The following is a 19,988-nucleotide window of genomic DNA, read 5'->3' on the forward strand; positions in this document are numbered from 1 at the left end:
AAAATCGAGCGATGTCGTGTTCCAGGCATTTCACAGAAACACAGTTAAAATATTATGGCAATGCAATGACTAACATTGAACAACAAGCCGTTAATTAAGTTCAACTATTAAAGGCTTTGATGATTTCTCCGTGGGTTTCACCCTAACGCCTTCCTTTTCTATTTCTTTTTGTATTTGTTCGTGAGTCTCGTCCGAACATTTTCTCTTTTTATAAATTTCTGAAATTTCCACAGATAATAATGCCAAGTGCTCTTTGTAAGTTGAAGTCCAAGCCAACAGGAATTCAAGCTTCTTGACGGCGGAAAATATAGACTTTCGCTTATTCTTTATGTTGGGTTCCGCCTTTGATGGAATTGCCTTCAAATTTTTGTGATATTCAGTAAATACCGTATGAAGTTCTGAAAGTGCACAACACACATACCTATCTACTGAATCGGGGTTAGGACCTACTAGTAAATGAGAGACATCTTGCAAACAGGCAGTGACAAAGTCATTGTCAACGTATAATTCTTGAGCTGTAGCAACATCAACACAACGCTGCATACAAGAGCAAGCCGATTCTTCAGCACAAGAAAATGTTTTGTTTTCTTTCAAAACGTCGGACGATCGCAAGCAAGATTCACAAAAATCTTCAACCAAGTCTGAGGCTCCAGAACCATTATAAAGGCGTTGAAAGAAGACATACGCAAAGAGCACGTTGACAAGGTTGAAGGGAAGTAGTGGTGAGAGTGTTTTTCCTGAAATTAGTGAAGATCTTAAAGCGGAAATGTTGGAAAGGATTCTGGGTAACTCTGGTACATCTTTTTCCTCTGCACCCATTTCAGCAATTAACCCAGATGAATGCTGCATCCACCAAGGCTCCCAGGGTCTGTGCACGAAACTCTCTCTGATCATACCAAACTCCGGATTCGATGATGCAAACTTTTTAAAATCTTCCTGTTCTTCGAGTGTGAGTCTGTTCCATAATTCATCCAATTCTTCTTCCTTCATATTTTCAAGATCAAGTCCTTCCAATCTCTCCTCAAGGGACCTAAATTCATCATCACTTTCATCCTGGCTGTATTCTTCAAAAGGGATTTGTTCTTCTACTTTTTTCATCATCGCTATCACCTGTTGCTTTTCCTCGTCCGACACTTGTCGCGCTTTGAGTTCATGAACGAAGCAATCCCTGTAGAACAGTTCCGAGCATGACGCATGCTTTTCATGCTTGTAACAATCAACACTGCAGTATTGAATATTGCATCGAGGGCAAGTGTAGCGATGCTTTTGCTTTTTACAAACAAAACACAAAGATAACATATCCATGGCAGCAACTTCTGAAAATACAAATAAAGTTGTTTAAACTATGCAGTGTATCTGACAGTTGGAAGTTTTTTCATGTAAATTGTGTCTTCAGGAGAAATGCAATGGCCAAACAACAAGTACTAAATATCACGAGTACTACACATAAGTTTAACAGAACTAATTAGTGGTTTCCTTAAATAACCATACTGGTAACAGTGGTGATTTTACCATTAGAAATATTAGCAAACTGGCGCCGATGGCAAACCAAAATGCATCATTTCAATAAATCAGAAAGTGCTTGAAAATGCAGCAAATTGGATTTGAAACCATCCAAGATATATAATAAAGTCATCACTTTATCAAGTGAGTCCAATGACTTTTACTGTAAGCGTGACATGGACCTATGGCTAAGAATTTTCCCATGAACACTTTGGAATTAAGTGTTATATTGAATTAAGTCTCCAAAGCTGAATCGTCCAAAATCACAACTTCCTCTTCACTGTCTTCATTCTCATCTTCACTCTTTTCTTCAGGTTCTGTGTCCTCGCGCAGAGCTTTGAAGATCCCCAAACTGCTTTCAGCTCCATCCCCACTCCATGCATTCACTTTGCCATCGCCAATACTGCACGTTTGACGGTCGTGCTGTGTGAGCCAGTATGGTTTCTCAGTTTTATTATTATGCCCGTTTTTTATTGCATCATCTGTTACTGCATCTTCATTTATAGACATGTTTGCAATTTGGATTTCTTCACTTGTCTGAGAATTAACAGTCAGTTCACTTTTTAAGATATCTTTATTATCTTTACTTTTTTCTGACACAGTTTGTGACTTGGTTTTTCCCAGCTTTTTATCATCTGTATCAGTCTTAATAGCATTAAGGATAAGTTCAGTTAGTGTTTTAGCTCTGACGGCAGCGATTTCGGTGCATCTCAGTATTTGCTCCTTTGTGATATTCATCTGTCCATTCATTTGCAAACTACATAATTCTTTATGTTTGTTAATTGAAAGAATAATTTTTCCGTCCATTACTTTTTCTTCAAGGTAAGTAGGATCAATTGCCAAGCGTTCGCAACCTTTAAAAAACGCAAGTGACACATACAATGGCATATGATGAACAGTGAGTGGTATAGGGTGTTTTTCTTCCATAGTATGTATGACAATATCTTGCCCGATTACTGAAACATCTGGATATCGGAAATGTTTTAAGGCAGTAATTGCAGCAATACTGGCACAATCTATCAAGTTCCCATCGTGACTCAGAACATGGACATGGAGGTGGATTGTCCAAGACTTCTCTCCGACTCTCACGCAAAGTGCTTCTAAATCAACAGCTCGTGATAATATGATGGATCTTTCCAACATTCTTTGAATCCCCACCCCAAGTTCACCAGGTTTAGTTGGATCGAAACTGGGGAATGCAATTGTAGACATTTCCACGTGAACATTAAGGCGTCCTTCGCTAGGTCGACTCTCCCTTGGACGATCCATTTCAGCTGCGACTTGTGCCATTACCTTTGTTTCTCCGATTTCAACCGTGCAGCAACCGTAATCGATGCCAAAACTAATCCCTATTTTTCTGTATTCCAGCATGTCACGTTGATCCAATCGTACACCGGTGCTGATCGCTTTAAGCAGAAATTCATGTTCGAGCTTTGAAAATGCCGGAGTGCGCGGCATGATCGTAATACCATGGAAAAACTTGTACAATTTCAGCAACAAATTTATAGGCCTATATGGTACAAGCTTTTGTATTGCTAATTAGCCTTGTGGATTGTATCATACTAAACATTGGCACAAATAAAAACGTATAGTGTATAGTCATAAAAATTACAGAAATCAGGTAAATTTTTCATCTTCGTCTTAGACTACATTCAGGCATTCCTACTCTAGGTAAGAATGGTAACTTTTATAGAAACGATGAAGAGAATGAGGCAAAGTAAAAATTTTTACTCAGAGGCTAGTGCTAAAGTCCAATTCTTCAACGGTTGTTGGTCAGTTGGTATACTGGTGGCGGTATGGTATAATAATAATCTTTATCCTCAGATTGAGATAAGGCTTTGCATGACTTAAACTCGTTGAAGAAGAGCCATGTGCAAGTTCCGATAGATACATATCGCATAGTTTATAAGCTCTTAGCGCATGCAGTTTCTTTAAATTCGTCGGTGATTGGTAAAATCAGTTAATATTAGTAAAGAATGGGGGTATCTGTCATCGATGTAAAACTGGGGGTGGGGAATAACTGGGAAGGGGAATCCTTACTGATTGATGTAAGCCATTAATCATATATGTAGTATGTCTAGGATATATTCTGTACATTCAGACATTTCAAAGTTAAGATTATTTTTAAAATTTGTAAACAAATGTTGAGTCATAGCACAAGTGTGTGAAAGTCTCAAAGCCCTGACAGGTGTAACATCATTTCATACATCGCCACCTCAATAATGATTGCACCCATTCTGTACATCAGCTATTCCAATACTATGACAAATAAATAAACCCCGAATCTGGCTTAGAATATATATCAGTACATGCTTTATTGACTTTACTTGGTGACGTTTGCCTTCATTTTGTCACACTACCATGTTATGGCTCGTCATAACATGCAGATAAACGCAAGTATGAGTGTTCAAGTAGATGTTTCTTTTCCCGTCCGTTAACACGAAATATCCAGCTTACAAACAAACGGTTTGTTCATACAGTTATGTGTTGTAAATGTATCGTCATCATTATTAAGTAAACCTAAAGCGGACCTAAACGATACAAGTATCTATTGGGACTGTGGCATGTGAGAACAAACCTATCAAACAAGAAATACGCTCACACACAATTTATTTTAATGTTTATGGCTGGTCTCTCAATAAGAATCTTCCTTTATGGAAATCCCCCCATTTTGTACATGGATAAAGTTCGTCCCGGTTCTACACATAACGTTACCAATCCGGAGTCCGGACAAACCTTGCCGGTACCATGCTTCATACTCGCTAAATCGTTATGATCAGTTTGTGGCACATGCCACCACACTACACTTCCTGTTGTAATGGTTCTTTAGACGAGGCACTGCCGCAATCAGCAACAGCGTTGTAGTTCACGATTCATTGTTTTCTGCGCTATAGCTCACAAAAAAACATGAGGGCTACTATCACATGCATGTGCCGAAACAGTTACGATGGCATCATAATTGTTATTCTCAAACTGAGAAAAGTCATTACACGATTTACACTGGCGATGGTTTTTCATTGCTTGAGCCCCTGTTACCGAGTTTACTGTGTATTTACCTGTTACCGTGCTGGTTTCAATTGATACACACGTTTTTATTTCGTTTTTTTTAATTTTTATATGGGCCTATAGTATTGCCTGAAATTGAAACGGTTCATCAGAACCAGAGATTTAGTGAACATGAGCAAACGTTGTTAATGCTAGTGCCTTACCCAAGGAATAGGACATTAAAACATTAGCGCCACAGGGTATCAAACATAGGCCGAGTTACCGCAAGCCCAGCGCTCTAATCGCTCGGCTACCGCGCCGATAAAGTTGTGCGTAAGCGCGATGCTAGTAGTTCATATTTTTGTAAACAATGTTGCGTAAACTTATTCGTAAACATATGGCAGCTTACGCGTAGATATGACGGAAAACGATATGATAGATACCTGGGAAGGGTTGTAGAGTCAAATCAAGGTAAAATGCGGAACCGTTGTGGGTATGCCAAGTTCTCGTCTACACCAATGTGCCTATACGTGCCTTCTATTGGCTACGGTGCGAAACTAAGTATCTCTATGTGTCCGTGGCACGCTGGTTCACGCGCCAGTTGTTTCGCTTGATTAAAAGCATTCCATATACCACTGGCGCACAAGTTGCTATCTAAATGAAAAACTGATAAAACTTGTGCTGAACCAACCTAAACCAAATCAAATGAACTGAATGCTCTTCGCCTTAGACGTACTCGTTTATATACAGTCCAATTCGCCTATATCAACTTCGGCTATATCGACAGTTCGCATATATCGACACTTTTTTGTTGGTCCCGGCGAAATTCCTATCTTTTGCGTACATTCGAGTTCGCCCATATCGACACCGGTAGTTGATGAACTGAGTGACAGTTCATTTGAGTGACACATTGGTAAGTACTGTTCAAACTACAGTAATGGGTTAGGGTTAGTGTTAGGGTTAATTATGTCAAATGAATAATTTATGTCATAATTATGTCACTCAAATGAACTGTCACTCAGATGATATACAACCCATCGACACCATTTTTGATCCCCAGAGCATTTTGTTCGTTTAATTTATAGTGACAGTTGTAGCTCTTCTTTTCACTCCGGGACGTAATCCCACTTACGACTTTATGACATTATCGTATGACGGTTTAGGTTGCCTAGTCGTATTTGACGTAATCATGACGTCACTATGCCTTATTACGACTTAAGCAGTGTCCACAAATCGTCATGTTGGATAGCAGTCTTTGGTTTGGCTATCGTCTTTGTCGGCTGATGAGTCTCTCTCTTCTCACTGAGGAATTCGACTACTCCGTTTTATGTCAATATGTAAATGCAATTTAGCAATCAGGAAATTAGATCTCTACCTCAGAAGCAGCGACGACAACCAGGAAGTCTTACATTCGCTAACAAAAATTCAGCAACATGTGTTTAACAATGCTGTCGCAAAAACAAAACAGAAAAAAATTAGCGATTTTTTTGCAAGGAAGTAAATACTGCACTGTACCTTACTGTAGTAACGCCATATTGCTCCGCATCAGTACCGTCTGCGTGCGTATTACGTGTAAATACAACTACCATTGTTTTTCGCGATCTTGTTTGTGTTGTTCTTTGCCGTAGTGTACGCGGAAACATAAGATTAAACGGCAGTGCTGATTGGAGTACACATTTAACCCTTACCAGGCCCTTACATTGAACTAAAACCGGAATTTCGGAACAATTTTTATTAATTCGTCTACATCGACACTTTTTCTTCATCCCCTTGAGGTATCGATATACGCGAATTCTACTGTATTTCATTTGAGTTGGAAGATTAACGGTACCCAAAAAAAATCAGGGTTTTAAAGAGAGATATGTGTGACGTCACAGATTTAAGCAAAACTATGACACAATTCAGTAAATAATTTTATTCGCGTATTTCATTTGAAAACCACAATAATGCGAATGATGTTGAACTCACAAAATCATGCATCATAATCACAATGTATTTTCATACTCGGTGAACTCGAAAAATCGTAGTCGAAAACTCTCGCTATTTAGTTAAGGTTTTGCAAGATATTTAACATATGGGCTCGTTTGAAGGTAACATTTCAGGTTTTGGCTGCAGTCACTGATATTCCAGCCAACACTTAACAACAATTATCCTAATGCAACGACTGAGGTATCGTCATAAAAACAATATTATTAAAATTCAAACTACATACAGGGAATGGTAAAAAGACACGAAGGCGTATCACATGAACTGAATCATAAATAAAATTAATAAAACAAGCTTCTTGTAAAAAATTTCATCGCAAAGTGCTCTTTAAGAGGTTGATGGATGAGATACCGAGAGTAGTCAGTTGACATCAAAACTGTTTTAAAATTTAGCTAAAAATTGCTCTACTTCAGCTTGAGTGTCTCGGTCATCTTTGTTGGTTGTTGGAAGAGCACTTGCACTTTCAAGCCATTTCTTTGCCGTCGTATACTCACTTATTTCATAATAACACTGAAAAAATGTTAACTTCATGAAGTATTTCGATTAACATTTATTGTCTTTTTAAAACGAGTTGATAATTCAACTTCGCAATATGTAATTTGTGAAAGTAACATTTGTAACACAAAAACAATAGTTTCATCAACTTAGCAATTATTCAAGTATAATAATTAACGTTCATAACTTTATAAACAGCTTCAAAATTTAAACAAAATTGTTCAACAGTAACAAAGTCAAAAGTGCACTAACAGGTAGAATAGAAAAACCACCATGTTATCAGTGAAGTGACAATTTCAGGATAAAATGCCTGACGTCTATCTCAAACTAAATCAAAGTCATTCAAGACTATATTGCTTACCTAAATTTTCATTAACTCAAAATCACTAAAGACTGAACATACTACTTACCTTTGCAATATAAAATTGGTTCGCTTTATAAAAGCCAGATTGGATGTCTTCTGCTTTAAGAAACGACTCCAAAGCATCTTCAATTGTGGCAGAAGGCGGAGTGGCAAACAACGTGGCGGCCAATTTGCGCTCAATCCAAGTTAACTGATAAACACCTTGGAACACAAAAATGTACTAGATACTCACTAACATTTGTGAATAGTGTTCTCAGGGATGGGAAACATTCACAGATAAAATAGTAGGTTTCCAATTGTCATTTGTTTAACATGAGGTTGTGTTCTAAAGTGCAGAATTGTGGATAGATTGTAAGTGCTCAAGTGCCTACCCCAACACCATCTTCCTTTCATAAAGTACAAGGTCGGTTCGTTTGGATCAAGTTCAATGGCACGGTCAATGTGTTCTTTAAGCTCAAACCCGTATTCTATCTTCTCTTTTGTTCCAACAAAGTCGGTTGTTGCTCCCAGACTTATAGCATACCTGTGTCGTACAGGTAAAAAAATCGTCATCACAAATCGCTCCTCAATTTTTTGCATTTAAGATAATAATTAATGAATAAACAGACAGAGTTTTGTAAAGTAAATTTTCTTCCAACAAACCATTTGTGAACGTCTGAGGAATCTTCCTTTAGTTGTAGCGCTCTTCTCGCATACTCAAGCGCTGAGGTAGCGTGACAACAACGTTCTTCATATGCATCCCGTGAATTATAAGAGTTGACGTGGGAACGAGCCAAGCGCCAAAGCAATTGCCATGATTCTTGATGCTAAAAGTTGCTTCCGATTAAAATTGTGGCCGTACAGTTTAGGTTGGTAGACGGTGGTGTTTTTGGAATGAAATAGTACAACGGTAATGGACTGAAAACATAAATACGTTAATTTCATTATCTTGCAGAATCCTCATCGCCTCCTCTTGGTCCTCTTCAGTTCCCTCACATAAGATGTCAGATTTTGCGCAAATTGCATCAAGGTCATCTACCACTTCATTCTTCCCTTGAGAGCTTGCAATTGTGTCAGGTGGCAAACTAAAACCACAGCATCATTGATAAAAATACGAAAGATGATATTAATTTTAAAACTGGAGTACTTACGCAAAATCATCATCGGATGCTGAGTCATCTCCACTCCACGCCGTCTGGTAAGTGCCGCTTGTTCTTGTTGATTGCGTGGACTTTGCTGTGTGCGTTGATCGACTTCGACGCACTGAACTAATTTAAAAAAAATAATTTGAAAAATTAAATTGAAAATTCAACTTCAACAAGAAAATTCTTTTTAAATGAGCAATTGAAAACCTTTTATTGGAAACTGCTCCTTTTAGTCCATCTAGTTCTCTCCGAAGGTTTGATACGGCATCATTTAATGCACCCTTTAATACAATTATTTCTTGCTTTAAATCTTGGATTTGTCTGGTGAGACCCACAGCATTTCTCTGTCGTGACTGTTTGTTCACAGGCCAATATCTTCAAGACATAGATAAGCTTCAGTTTAACATTGTAAGCAATCACTGACAATGAAACTCACAAGTGTTTTGTTTGGCAAAGAGGTACTCACTGAAAAATTGCATATCCAGCCAAACCGCCACTGATAAAAATAGTTAGTCCAATGCCAATCTGTTTCAGGGTGCTATGATCAGAAAGGTTTATGATGGAAGACATTTATCTACTTACTTCCCCTGGACCCTTCAATAAAATATAAAAAAGCATACAAATAACTAAGTCATTTATCGGTTTGGGAACAAAACTTGTACTTTTAGGGCCATTAAAATAGTGGAAAAAAAGACGTTTCATGAATAACCAACTTTGAAAATTTATGTAATAGTTATATAAGCACTGGTCACAAACAATTTGCATTAAATGCTTACAATTGCATTATTGGCAAAATTATGTAATGTCCATTTTTTCGTGTTCTTTCTCAAGCTTTTTTATTTCATCACGAAAACTTTTAATGTTTTCTCTGCTAGAATTTAAACGTTCTTTAAGTTCCTTTATTTCTGTTTGGATCCTTTGCTTGGCGGAGTTCAGTTGCTTTATTGTGCTTTTTTCTTGCTCTTCGAAATCAGTCTCATGCTTATGGGCACCTAACGTCAACTGTCTATTAGTTGTCAAAAGAGAATGCATCATCACTGTTGGATCCTGGAATATCATTTCATCGTATGATTCCGAAATCACATTCTTTGTCCCCAAAATAATGTTGTTTTCAGTCTGAAAGAGTTTCAAGGGATGGTATATTGTCAGAGGACGATCATTTGGGTCATGAAAGAAAACTTTAATAACTACTTCAAATTCGCCCCAACCGGTTTCTGTGACCTCATAAGGCGGCTTTGTTACAACACGAATAGGATTCGCGTAACTTTCGTGAAGTTTGAACTGAATTTTCTTTACATACACTGAAATGTCTTCGTTGTGATAAGGTTTCAAATAAACAGTCCACGAATGAGTATGGCCATCTTCTTCTCGTTTCTTACCAAAAAATCTGGCTGAATTTCCGTAAACAATTGGCTTCACGATGGAAACCCCTTTCATCCGAGACCCACTTTCGACCCCGCTATTCATCGTGAATATGATTGAACAGTTTCACCGACGTAAAATTACCTAGCTTAGCACTTTCTTTAGATAACCTAAATCTAAATCGGAAGCAATCCAAGTAAAGTAAGATGCATTTTAGCCTTTTCTAATGCTTTAGTGCACCTACCATAAGCCTATTGGGTCTAGTGTGGATGTGCACAATCACAGGATGCTTTTGTATACTAGACCCCAGCTACTCTAATTGTGACGCCATCTGGTTGTGCACTTCTGCACTACAGCCGGCCTACTATTACTTTACCACAGGCGTAGCCGAGTAATGTATTTGCATGTTTGCAATATGACAATGCTGCGCTTTGCATTTTCCATTCCTTGGTGTCCCAAACAAAGCACATAAAGGTACCACTGGCTGGTTTGATCTCCTATCGTTTATTTTCGTCATCGTCAATGATCTGATCGATTTATTTAACATAGTTACATTGAAAAATGATAACTAATAACCTTAAGGCTAAAAATAAGTTTGAAGGATATGAAAAAAATACTTTTTTTAAACCTTAATAAAAAGTCCACGACATAGCAACAATTGCCCAGCAAAAAATTGTATTTGAGTAACGCATGCACATATTAACATTATCTTACATACATTAGCGTGTATCGTTTCTATTTAAGAATTCCTGAAGGCAAAAATAACCTTGCATTCATTTTTCATTTTCTTACTATAAGTTGATTTTTCAAAAAAAAAACTAGTTTTTTTCTCGGAGATAATTTGGAAAATCGGATTGCTAGGACACTTAACCGTTGCAAGGATACTTGCGCAAAACTTCGGCCAGCTCCAGCTGTTAAGCTTCATTGTGATGTGTGTTTTATTGGCTGGCAATTTGTCTAATCTAGAAAATGCAACTTGCGGAAACAGTAGCTATATTTCCGGCTGCCGACTACTGAAGTAGGCTTGGGGAATGAAAATTACCGTAATTTTCTAGGCGAGCTGTTGCCAAAATCGAAAGGCTTGCATGGAAATCGTAGAGGCATCGATCGGCGGAATCATCTAATTATTAATTATCTGACGATAGGCTACTAGGTTACGTTCAAGGGCAGTTTTTTCAATAATTTTTGTACTCTATCAGCAGTTTGTATTTGAGATGAAGAAAATGTTCAATATGTGGATATTTTAGGCACAATTAATCTTTATTCAACAGACTTTGTAGTTTGTATATCATGTATTGTTACAATCGCGTTAGCTATATTCCATTTATCTGTATGTGGCATGCCAATGTCATATTAAACTAATGGTATACTGGTTACACAGCTTATAATCCAAGAAACACGGTCTGCATTGTCATAAAATTTTAAAATGAAATTTTTTATAATCACCTGAATCCTCAAAAATGTGTTGACTTCTGCCTTTCTCACCCACTTGCTGAAAGCTTCGTCATGCATTGGCTTCTGCACCTTGTTTTTGTTGCTGCGTGTTAAGATGAGTAGATACAGTCGACACATGGGGTAAGCATTTTGTAAAGTCAGATTTTATTAATATAGTGTACATTTTTCATTTGTTGCATATATTGAAACATGCACCCTACTTCATGCAACATAGTACCTTCATTCATACTTCATATTACTTCATACTATTCTATGTATAAGCTGGCAACTTTTTTAGCAGAGCAACATATCGTTCTTTGTCATGCGGCAATACCGCAAAGTTCTTTGATTTCTTTTTTACATTTAACATTTTTTGATTGGTTACTGTAAAATTTAACTTGTCTTTTGTAAATTTCAGAAGTGCTAGCTCAGACGGTTTATCAAGTCTTTCTAGGTCAAAGTATAATTATGACACAAAGCCCATCTACGGAGCAAGTGCTAATCATATCACAAGCTCACGCTATAGGTGAGTATTCAAATTTGTCACCACAAATTAATTATTTTTGAGTTGAAAATACCACAACCACAAATTTTTACAAGTATAGCTGAATTTGTTACATCTGTAAAACTATGTTGCTTGTGAACTGGGCTAAGAAAAGCAGGTTATAGCCCTGCTTTTGCCGGCAACCTTACGTTGAATAAGGTCTCATTTTATACGTCAATATATTTTAGTTACAGCTCTGGTTTGTCTTCACCTTCTGCCATGAGAGAGATACGCACGTGAGTTGATACTTTAAGACTTCCATAAAATTCACTCACGCTTCTGTACTGTAAAAATCAAAAAAATTGGTATTTATGGGTAATGATGTACCTAATGACATAGTGACAATATAATATCTATATATAACGCAAACTTGTAGAAAAGACTTATCGAGGACAAAAAACCGACGAATAACAAGTTCAAATAAACCTTTGATTTACGTAAGTCTTTATACATAGTTTGTTGAAAATATGTGCACAGTGTGTAATATAATATACTTTTATGTTCTAGCTAATCGACCTATATAATTTATTTGCCAAATACTTTGTTTATTGATGTATATAGCCTATATACTGTACATCATTATATCTATGTCAATCAAAAAACATGTTTTTTCACTAAAGTTATATATTTTCAGGATCGTAAAAAATATTTAACGCCTTCAATGCCAAATAAAAACGAAGAAATTATTCGCCCAGCCATGAGGGCACGAGGCCAGAGTCCAGCCACAACTCGTCACGTTGCTAAATATAGCTCCTCACCTGTGGGTAGTTACAGCTCAAATTTGACATCAACATCACATAACAACTCTCACACAAAGCCACTGCTTACTTCCCAGCGGCGATCTAATAGCATCAATGACTCCAAGTTTCTTGGTGAGCACTTTTGTTAAATGTGTTTTGTTAGTGATAAGGTTTTTAAAAAGTATTGAAATTTAGTGGCCCTCAATCCAAAATTAATGGACTTTTGAGTAAATCTGTTTTTGTACTATATGATATTTATACAGGTAGCTAAATTGAACGGAAGACTATGGTTTAAATGTGATTAAATTAATAATGGTTTTCTAAAATATATAGATTTTTGTTTTAATTATTGACTGCTGCTATTGACTGATAACTGTTTTGTACATACATTGAGAAGGTTACGACAAACCAAAATGCACATATGAAAGTAAAACTTTGTATACATCTAGTTTCAAAAATACTCATAAATTTGTTATCGCTGTTAGATAAGAATGGATAATTTTTATAAGTTTACCCTCCGTAGGCAACGATCTTAAAGTTTTATTTTTACAGATGGTAGCAGTAGATACAGTGCCCTCTCTCCTTCGTCTGCAAGAAATACAAAGGAAGAAATTTCAGGTAGATTTTTCTACTTTACCATAACTTTAGCAGATGACTACCAAGTTGTATTTTAGGTTGACTAAAATCTTTGCCATTGTATCAGGTTGAAGATGTTATGTTAATATTTTAAGGAAAAATTATGAACCAAATAAAATTCCCTCTTTGTCCACCATGCTAACTTGCATTGACCTAAGTTGTTGTGATTATGATATTAGAAGCTAAAATTTTTCTCTACATATTGTTGGCATTTTTCAAAATTTTTCTGTAGTTGACAATGCTCCATACAGCAAACCATACTCACCGTCATTTGCTGTGAAGCGCACACCAAGCCCAAAACAAAATATTCTCAATGGACGCTCTGGCTATTCTTTGTCAAAGAACCAAGTAAGCAAAGTTATTCATCTTTATATTTGGCTTAGCTGGGACGTAGACATATATTTGGGTTAGTTTCGTCTTTGCTTGTGCTATGACATCTGTTAGCGTATCTGGCAAACTTTTTTGTCTAGCTAATTTTAGCAAAGCAGAAACCACTACTCCACTAAACTACTACAGTTACACTCAAGCTAATCTCATGACTGAGGTCTGTTGTAAATTGCATAAACTGCTCATTGTTATGTAACAGAAGCTTTCTTGCACTTGCAAAATATGGTTAGTTTATGGCCATAATTGTGTGACCCTGTCCTATTGGACAGTGGTTGAAGTGTTTTAAGTATGATGAGACCTTGTTATGCTATGTGTGGGAAATGAACGGCGAAAAGTATGCCAAAAAGTACGGCAGTACATCGGCGTCAGTCTATGCATGTAATCCCAAAAACCGGCACTGTTTAAAGAGGAAGGTTTGTACTATTGTACCTTGCGGTGTTTTAAGTAGTGCACCTGGGCAATTGGTCAAGCAATTAGACTGTCTGATAATTTGACCCCACAGATATTTTATTTGTAGCTATTGCATATTTAGGTGGAATTTATTTTATGTGCACCAGGATTAAAACCATATTGTTTTCACTTTCACTGAAAAGTAAACAGTAAACTAAATTTTCAAGTAAATGAGTTTAAAAAATTTTTGGCATGTTAGCTTTATGGTTCTGCTTGCATTTGTCATGCTGCATTTGCTTATCCATATCAGGTGTTAGTATCGCTAAATTTTCAGCTTGTCATGTTTTATTTATAATCCATTTTAGGAAATGTTAACAGGCCTACTATCATATTTCAAATGTTTTTTTAAATATCATAGCCAAATTTTCCATACATTTCGGCTAGTTTTCATTGATTTGTATTACTTGCACATACTTCAAAAAGTTAACATATGTTTCAAAACCACTAAGCATGGTTTTGAGAGAAAAGCAAATTTTTTTATTGACGTAAATTTCCTACTTTTGTTTGCAAAAGATTTATGAATATTCAGTTTTTCCCTTTTTTTCTCTTTTTCTAAATGTTTTTACAAACGTTTTTGTTACTATGGTCATGTTTTTCCCCAAAATTTTTTATACCAGTAGTTTTTGTTGTTTCTGCCGTATCACTATCGGTATGATATAGTTTATATTTTTTACAATCTTCCATTATAAAATCTACATTTCTTCATTTTATCCAACTTTGCAACTTACTGTATAACGGTCAAGGATGACAGCTGATGGTACTATTCATATTGTGATACTACCGGTAGTAACAGTAGTACCAGTACCGGTAGTACCAGTAAAATGTTAACAGGCCTACTATCATATTTCAAATGTTTTTTTAACACCATAGCCAAATTTTCCATACATTTCGGCTAAAGTTTTCATTGATTTGTATTACTTGCACATACTTCAAAAAGTTAAAATATGTTTCAAAACCATGCGGAAAAGCAAATTTTTCTATTGACGTAAATTTCCTACTTTCGTTTGCAAAAGATTTATGAATATTTAAATTTTCCCTTTTTTTCTCTTTTTCTAAATGTTATTAGTTATTACAAACGTTTTTGTTCTTATGGTCATGTTTTCCCCCAAAATTGTTTATACCTGTAGTTTTTTGTTGTTTATGGCATATCACTATCGGTATGATATAGTTTATATTTTTTACAATCCTCCATTATAAAATCTACATTTCTTCATTTTATCCAACTCAGTAACTTACTGTATAACGGTCAAGGATGACAGCTGATGGTACTATTCATATTGTGATACTACCGGTAGTAACGCAGATATGCATAGCCAAGACGCAAGAGTCCATAGACATTACCTACATAGTTCATTTCAATGTTGGTCGGTCATGCTCCTTGAAATCTCGTTCGATGTGTAAAAGGAAAACTAATTAGGGAAATGGATTAATCCATGTCTGGTATAATGTGCAACTGGTATTTTTGCTTTCTGCGTGGCACCTAATCATTGACCTTATTGATCGTTGTTTGCTGTTTTACCGCTGGCGTTTTGTTGAAAAAGGAATAAATAATTAATTAATTTTGGTGTTAAGGTGTTGATTTAATGCTATTATGTGGGCCTGCTATAGGCTACCTTAAAATATATGTAAATACAAAAAATGCAAAAGAGAGCAGTGTTTTCAGTGATTTCGTTTTATTATACAACATTGGCAAAGAAATGCCGATAAAGTGAAATATATTGCATATAAGTATTTGTTTAGTTGCTTATGATTTCGAGATTGTCACTCGTCTGCCGTAGTTTAGTTCAACTGCTGTAGGACTGGAAAGAAATTTCACGATGTAGAATCTAACGTGCACAACTGTAATTATTTCTTCTACTACTATATTATTGATATTAAAAAGTTAGTATCATTTTTCCTCAGGCACACCAGCGGAATGATTTAACTGGGACTGTTGGTTTGAAAAACATTGGAAATACGGTAATTTGTTTGCTTTCTTTTCAGTTATCAAAATACCATAAGAACAATGTGAAAAACTTAAACATAAGCAATATATCACTGACATACAACCAGCCGGTATATTAATGAACAAGTTAAAGCTGGGTGACTGCTTTTACCGTGCTGTTATAACTTTCCAGTGTTTCATGAACTGCATCCTGCAATGTTTGTCTCATACAAAAGATTTGCGAGATTTTTGTCTTAAGTCCAAGTTTTCCAACGAGATAAACAGCAAATCACCAATGAAAGGAAAACTCATTAAAGGTTTGCAAGTAGCTTTGTATGGATGCTGCATATCAATTTACCGATAATAATTAATCCAATTACGACTTTAAGAGATGTGATAGAATTGGATTTCTTGTTTACTAACATTCACCATGTAACTAGCAGCAACAGCACAGTAGTGAGTATAGTTACTTATTAATAAACCAGCTCAAAGGTAATCATTAATTAGTAAGCATCAATCAATGTTTTAAATGTCAGCTTTTGCCGAGGTCATTCAACAGCTGTGGGAAAATTCATCATCGCTGTTATCTGTCACTCCGTCCAATTTCAAATCTCAGATTCAAAAGTTTTCCCCTCGTTTCATGGGTTATGAGTGAGTTGATACTATTTTATTTCATTTTAGCTCATATTGATCTCATTCATTAGCCAGCTAAGCTGCGAAGTTGTCCAATACTCGTACAATGTATGCGATGCAATTCATGCAGTTATTTTGCCATTAAATTGTATGTCGTAAATTTTTGTCATTAATTATATCGGAAATAATGTGTTCAGGTTTGCCGATGTTAGTATTCCCATTTCTTGCAATAGATTGCTATTTGACAAGTTTATTCTGTTGTGGTTTCGTATCATTCGATCACTAATGATCACATTTTTGTCAACTAGTGGAATGTTACCAAACAAAAACTTTTGTCATCAAAAATGGCATCTTTTTTCAAATAGATCTATGAGGTCACAATGTAAATTAATATCCTTTATCTCGTCCTTACTCATAGCTCTCCAACAAAACCAGGATTTCGCAATCAGTTGTTCTTTCCTTTTTCAGGCAACAAGATAGTCAGGAGTTTTTAAGATTTCTATTGGAAGGCCTCCATGAAGATATAAACAAAATCGAAAAGAAATCCTCTGAACCTCTGCCGGACCTCCCACATGCAAGGTAGCAGAGTTTACTTTACGTAAAATGTTGTCGTTTGGTCGATAATATTTTGTCCAGATGAGATTATGCATTGTTAGTTGAGTCTTAACCACTTGTACCTTGCATTTAAAATAACTGGTGAATATTGTTTCTATTGTACAATCAACGAGTGGTTAGTTGCAAAAAGCACTCTTGATAATTATGGTTTGCAAACCATGTCGTTAACTAATTCCGACAACGTAGAGATGAGTATTAATGTGTGATTCCCACAGCCCACAAGAAAAAGCTCGTGCAACTTGGAAGTGGTACGCTAAGAAGGACAAGAGTTTCATCTTTGACTTGTTTGTTGGTCAGTTAGAGTCATCGCTAACTTGCCTCGAATGTGGGCATGTTTCGTTGACCTATGACCCCTTTTGGGACCTCTCTCTGCCCATTTCAAAGGTTGGAATTTGCTCGTAATGCGTTTTGTGAACACTCGGAACGTTTTAGATTTTATGAAAATATTGCAGATGTAATTTCTTTATTTGCAAATATCAGTGTGGTATATTCAGTTATTTCGTGCCGAGTCTTTTCGATCACTTTTACCAATTATTTCCCTTAATTGTGTTCTTTGTTCTTTGTTTCTTTGCAATTATGCAAATTCTACATTGAAAAATTTTCCAGCAAATGACATACGGCTCTGAGACAAACATCAACGATTGTTTTCAGAGCTTCACAAAAGAAGAATCGCTTGACAGGGATGAAAAACCGGTATTTCATAGTTCTGCTTCGATTGCAAATACTTTCTTGATAAAGTCTATACTACTTTGATGACGTTGTACTTATTACTTTGTTGCCATTGGAGTCTTCATCAATATTTTTATCATTGCCTTTGTTGAATTACTTTAAAAGGCACGAAACTATTTTTGTTTTGACTATCAGACTTGCGAGAAGTGCAAAGTAAGACGTGTAATGAAGAAGAAATTGCTGATTCATCGCTTTCCGAAGATTCTCGTTTTACGTATCCTTTGTTTTCAAAGCGTATCTTTCATCTTAAATAGTTTTCAAAATGTGTTAAATTAGCATCGGCGTAATAGCTCGGCTTCGGGCAAAATTATTTTCAACCGTCCAATTTTAATTGTTGGAAATTGTGCTATATTTACTTGTCAACCACTCTACCATTAACATTAGTTCATAATTATATTAGTCACGGTTTATTTTGGTTGATACTAGCCATTGTGTTTGATTGAGTAAATTCTATTTGTCTGGCTTTAACCAATTTTAAATGTCAACAGCTCTAAACACCAGAATATTTTTCTTTAACGTATTTCTTCCCAAAAGACTTAAAACGTTTCAATGAAGGTTCAAGATACCGCCAGAAACTCACCAATCTTGTCAAATTTCCGCTAAAGAGTTTGAAACTCTCAAAGTATGCATCACCTACTTGTGAAGGTGAAACCAAACTTTGCAGTTATCATACGTTGTGTAGATTGCTAGAGATCGTTAATATGTTGCAGCGTAGTGTTGGTGATGCACAGTGTGCTGTACATGCGTCATATGTTTTGCTTAGATCCAAGGTCCACCGAGTATGACTTGTACGCCGTCTCCAATCACTGTGGTTCTTGCTACGGGGGACACTACACCGCTTACTGCAGTCACAACGGTGAATGGCACGAATTTAACGACTCCAGGTATTGTTAAGTCATAGCTGTCACGCATTACGCCAGTCTTGTTTATTTTTATGAAACTGTCATCATTTGAAACAAATTTGACGATCGGGGTTGATTTAGTTTTTTCCATTTCCTGTACGTTTCAATATTTAATCTTGTTGAAGTACCAGTGCAAGAAACTAATACAATCGCCATTTGTTTTTGACTTGTTGCAGAGTTACAAAGACAAGCGAAAGCTCTATTTGCAGCAAGGAGGCTTACGTGCTGTTTTATATCCAGAAAAGCAAATGCGCAAGGCTGTAAATTTTTTACTTATGTTCTTGTACCTCTGTTTATGTATTCTTGTCTATGCACATCGCCTAGCATGCAAATTCGCTTACGTACTGAAGAATTTGAACAAGCATTTCTGTACTTGTGCTCTTGTTTGCAAATCTGTTGTATCTCATTTCTCATGAAGCTAACTAAATTTTTTTAGGATGATTGAATACGTAATAATAGCTTTATTATCATTGCTTTTTTGCACGCACGCATGGAACTACATCACGTCCTTTGCGCTATTTATCGTTTCTGCTTTCCACCAGTGTTATTGACGAAAGCTTGTGGTAGGAACTGAATCATTTTGTAATGGTGCAACCTCTGTGATGGTATTACGACGCGTGTTTCCTTGTCCACCCATATTGTACTTTTTGAAGTAAGGAAGGTGTTTTGCTGTTCTATGTACAAAGAACCAGTTTGTGTGATTTTTTTACTTTTAGAAAATTTAAGATTTGAAAGATTTTTATTGGTATTTTATGGTGCATTTTGATATCGCCGCATGGAACGGTTAGCTTACTCACTTTTACCTAAATAGACGAGTAAAAAGCACGTTTTTCACAAGTTTGCTGCTGTGACATTACTTACTTCGCAGAAGTATTTCGCAAAACAGTTTCTCTGCACTTACAACAGTTTGTTACAGTGTCTTAGAGAATGTAAGAGAGGGATTGACATAATGCCCTCCCATTCCAGCTAAGAGCTGAAGCTATCTGACAGGTGTTCGAACCTTGGCGGCCACGGTTTGCTTTGATGTCATTTGCAGTTATGCGCGCCAGCCTACATCGAATAAGCTGCACTCCATTAGCACTGGAAAATAAGCAGAAATAAAGAAAGACAAAAATCTATTTAACCGGAACATTAGTAACGTAACGTCATCACGCAGTTTTAAACGTGCTATGAGC

At 36.3% G+C, this 19,988-nt stretch overlaps 5 protein-coding genes across 5 annotated transcripts; 1 reads left to right on the plus strand and 4 right to left on the minus strand.

Annotated features, from left to right (window-relative positions):
* Position 1: 1 nt before the first annotated feature.
* On the minus strand, positions 2-1,311 carry LOC143445930 (zinc finger HIT domain-containing protein 2-like). Its single transcript, XM_076945335.1, has one exon. It carries the CDS (start codon positions 1,303-1,305, stop codon positions 91-93), a length of 1,215 nt encoding a protein of 404 aa, XP_076801450.1. The 5' UTR covers positions 1,306-1,311; the 3' UTR covers positions 2-90.
* Positions 1,312-1,313: 2 nt separating this feature from the next.
* LOC143445929 (uncharacterized) lies at positions 1,314-3,433 on the minus strand. Its single transcript, XM_076945334.1, has one exon. It carries the CDS (start codon positions 2,959-2,961, stop codon positions 1,738-1,740), a length of 1,224 nt encoding a protein of 407 aa, XP_076801449.1. The 5' UTR covers positions 2,962-3,433; the 3' UTR covers positions 1,314-1,737.
* Positions 3,434-6,388: 2,955 nt separating this feature from the next.
* Positions 6,389-9,065, minus strand: LOC143446879 (regulator of microtubule dynamics protein 2-like). Its single transcript, XM_076946731.1, has 8 exons — positions 8,924-9,065; positions 8,665-8,832; positions 8,464-8,580; positions 8,247-8,397; positions 7,976-8,139; positions 7,705-7,856; positions 7,380-7,534; positions 6,389-6,984 (listed from the first exon to the last, which is right to left on the minus strand). Exons 1-8 carry the CDS (start codon positions 9,025-9,027, stop codon positions 6,856-6,858), a joined length of 1,140 nt encoding a protein of 379 aa, XP_076802846.1. The 5' UTR covers positions 9,028-9,065; the 3' UTR covers positions 6,389-6,855.
* On the minus strand, positions 9,052-10,016 carry LOC143446880 (YEATS domain-containing protein 4-like). Its single transcript, XM_076946732.1, has one exon. It carries the CDS (start codon positions 9,922-9,924, stop codon positions 9,253-9,255), a length of 672 nt encoding a protein of 223 aa, XP_076802847.1. The 5' UTR covers positions 9,925-10,016; the 3' UTR covers positions 9,052-9,252.
* A 1,163-nt stretch (positions 10,017-11,179) lies between these two features.
* On the plus strand, positions 11,180-19,650 carry LOC143446599 (ubiquitin carboxyl-terminal hydrolase 2-like). The gene is made up of 17 exons (XM_076946314.1): positions 11,180-11,394; positions 11,672-11,779; positions 11,986-12,033; positions 12,174-12,234; positions 12,432-12,669; positions 13,090-13,155; positions 13,406-13,521; positions 15,913-15,969; positions 16,128-16,251; positions 16,471-16,585; positions 17,036-17,146; positions 17,398-17,566; positions 17,789-17,875; positions 18,047-18,125; positions 18,446-18,556; positions 18,675-18,795; positions 18,990-19,650. Exons 1-17 carry the CDS (start codon positions 11,369-11,371, stop codon positions 19,075-19,077), a joined length of 1,725 nt encoding a protein of 574 aa, XP_076802429.1. The 5' UTR covers positions 11,180-11,368; the 3' UTR covers positions 19,078-19,650.
* Positions 19,651-19,988: the final 338 nt, after the last annotated feature.

Source organism: Clavelina lepadiformis, chromosome 2, assembly GCF_947623445.1.
Source record: "Clavelina lepadiformis chromosome 2, kaClaLepa1.1, whole genome shotgun sequence".
In the NCBI taxonomy this organism is placed as follows: Eukaryota; Metazoa; Chordata; class Ascidiacea; order Aplousobranchia; family Clavelinidae; genus Clavelina; species Clavelina lepadiformis.

Excerpts from the sequence above, each read along its gene's own strand:
- LOC143445930 (XM_076945335.1), bottom strand. The coding sequence starts at position 1,305 with ATGGATATGTTATCTTTGTGTTTTGTTTGTAAAAAGCAAAAGCATCGC.
- LOC143445929 (XM_076945334.1), bottom strand. The coding sequence starts at position 2,961 with ATGCCGCGCACTCCGGCATTTTCAAAGCTCGAACATGAATTTCTGCTT.
- LOC143446879 (XM_076946731.1), bottom strand. The coding sequence starts at position 9,027 with ATGTCTTCCATCATAAACCTTTCTGATCATAGCACCCTGAAACAGATT. Across the intron at positions 8,581-8,664 it reads GGAGCAGTTTCCAATAAAAG|TTCAGTGCGTCGAAGTCGAT; the intron begins GTTTTCAATTGC and ends TTTTTAAATTAG. Across the intron at positions 8,398-8,463 it reads GCATCCGATGATGATTTTGC|TTTGCCACCTGACACAATTG; the intron begins GTAAGTACTCCA and ends CTGTGGTTTTAG.
- LOC143446880 (XM_076946732.1), bottom strand. The coding sequence starts at position 9,924 with ATGAATAGCGGGGTCGAAAGTGGGTCTCGGATGAAAGGGGTTTCCATC.
- LOC143446599 (XM_076946314.1), top strand. The coding sequence starts at position 11,369 with ATGAGTAGATACAGTCGACACATGGG. Across the intron at positions 11,395-11,671 it reads AGATACAGTCGACACATGGG|AAGTGCTAGCTCAGACGGTT; the intron begins GTAAGCATTTTG and ends TGTAAATTTCAG. Across the intron at positions 16,252-16,470 it reads GAAAGGAAAACTCATTAAAG|CTTTTGCCGAGGTCATTCAA; the intron begins GTTTGCAAGTAG and ends TTTAAATGTCAG.